The sequence below is a fragment of the Callithrix jacchus genome, chromosome 7 (genome assembly GCF_049354715.1).
Source record: "Callithrix jacchus isolate 240 chromosome 7, calJac240_pri, whole genome shotgun sequence".
Lineage (NCBI taxonomy): Eukaryota > Metazoa > Chordata > Mammalia > Primates > Cebidae > Callithrix > Callithrix jacchus.
In genome coordinates, this window is record NC_133508.1 from 13506694 (window position 1) to 13507712 (window position 1019).

Here is a 1019-nt window from a genome sequence, read left to right on the forward strand (position 1 = left end):
CCGAGCCGCGCAGAGGCGCCCCCTCCCGTCAGAGACGGGAAATCCCCAGCGCCCCCAGACTTGGCTCCGCGTCCAGCTCCCCGAGGGGCTGGGGTTCTCCCGCACGCGCCCCGCACCTGCCCGGGGCCCGCACCCGCCCTCGCCGGGGCTCCAGTGGGCGCGACGGCCGAGGCCCGGCGCTCCCGGGAGGGGAGCGGGACATCCCCGAAGGCGGCGCGCGGGAGGCGGGGAGCGGCTGGGGAGCACTGGGAGGGCGGGGAGCCCGCGGGAGGGGGAGGAGGGGGAGGAGGGGGAGGAGGCGCGAGAGTGGGGAGCGCGGCGGGAGGCGGGGAGGGAGCGGGAGGGAGGCAAGAAAGTAGCAGAAAGTGAGGCTGGCAGGCGGCGGCAAAGGAGCCGGCGCGCGGCGGCGGCAGGAAGTCTGTGCCCGAGAGCAGCAGAAATAAGAGCCAGGGAGGGACCGCGGCGGCGGCGGCGGCGAGAGCGAAAGAGGAAACTGCAGAGGAGGAAGCCGCGCCGCAGCCGAAGCTGCCCGGCTCTGCGCCCGGCATCCCCGCCGCCCCTGCGCCCGCGCCGCACCCCCGGCGCCCCCTCCCCAGCGCGCCCCCAGCCGCCCCTCCGCGCGGCGCTCGTCGGCCATGGCCCGGGAGAACGGCGAGAGCAGCTCCTCCTGGAAAAAGCAGGCTGAAGACATCAAGAAGATCTTCGAGTTCAAGGAGACCCTCGGAACGTAAGTGGGGACCGGGAAGGTGAGGGCGGAGGTGGCCGTGGCGGGGGCTGCACGGGCGGCTCCGGCTGCCACCGCCGCCGCCACCACCGCGGCGGGAACCCGGCCCGTCGCTGCGTCTTCATTGTCCCGTTCACGGCGCTGCGGAGCCCCCCGAGCGCGCCCGACGCGTGGGCCTGCGACCCCGGGGTGGGCTCCGTTCCCGGGAGGGGGAGGGGCAGCGCCGAGCTGTCAGGGAGCAGCCCACGCGGGCGGGAGACTTGCCACTTCCCCTGCCACCGCCGCCCTCTCCGTT

At 75.9% G+C, this 1019-nt stretch overlaps 1 protein-coding gene across 4 annotated transcripts in view; it reads left to right on the top strand.

Annotated features, from left to right (window-relative positions):
- The first annotated feature begins 383 nt into the window (after positions 1–383).
- CAMK1D (calcium/calmodulin dependent protein kinase ID) overlaps positions 384–1019 on the top strand; it is a 456826-nt gene continuing 456190 nt past the window's right edge. For all 4 annotated transcript variants that reach the window (XM_054258458.2, XM_054258451.2, XM_054258455.2 and 1 more), the window contains exon 1: positions 384–727. In XM_054258458.2, the coding sequence (XP_054114433.1) occupies positions 636–727 (92 nt within the window). In that variant the 5' untranslated portion in view covers positions 384–635. The remainder of the gene's footprint in view (positions 728–1019) is intronic.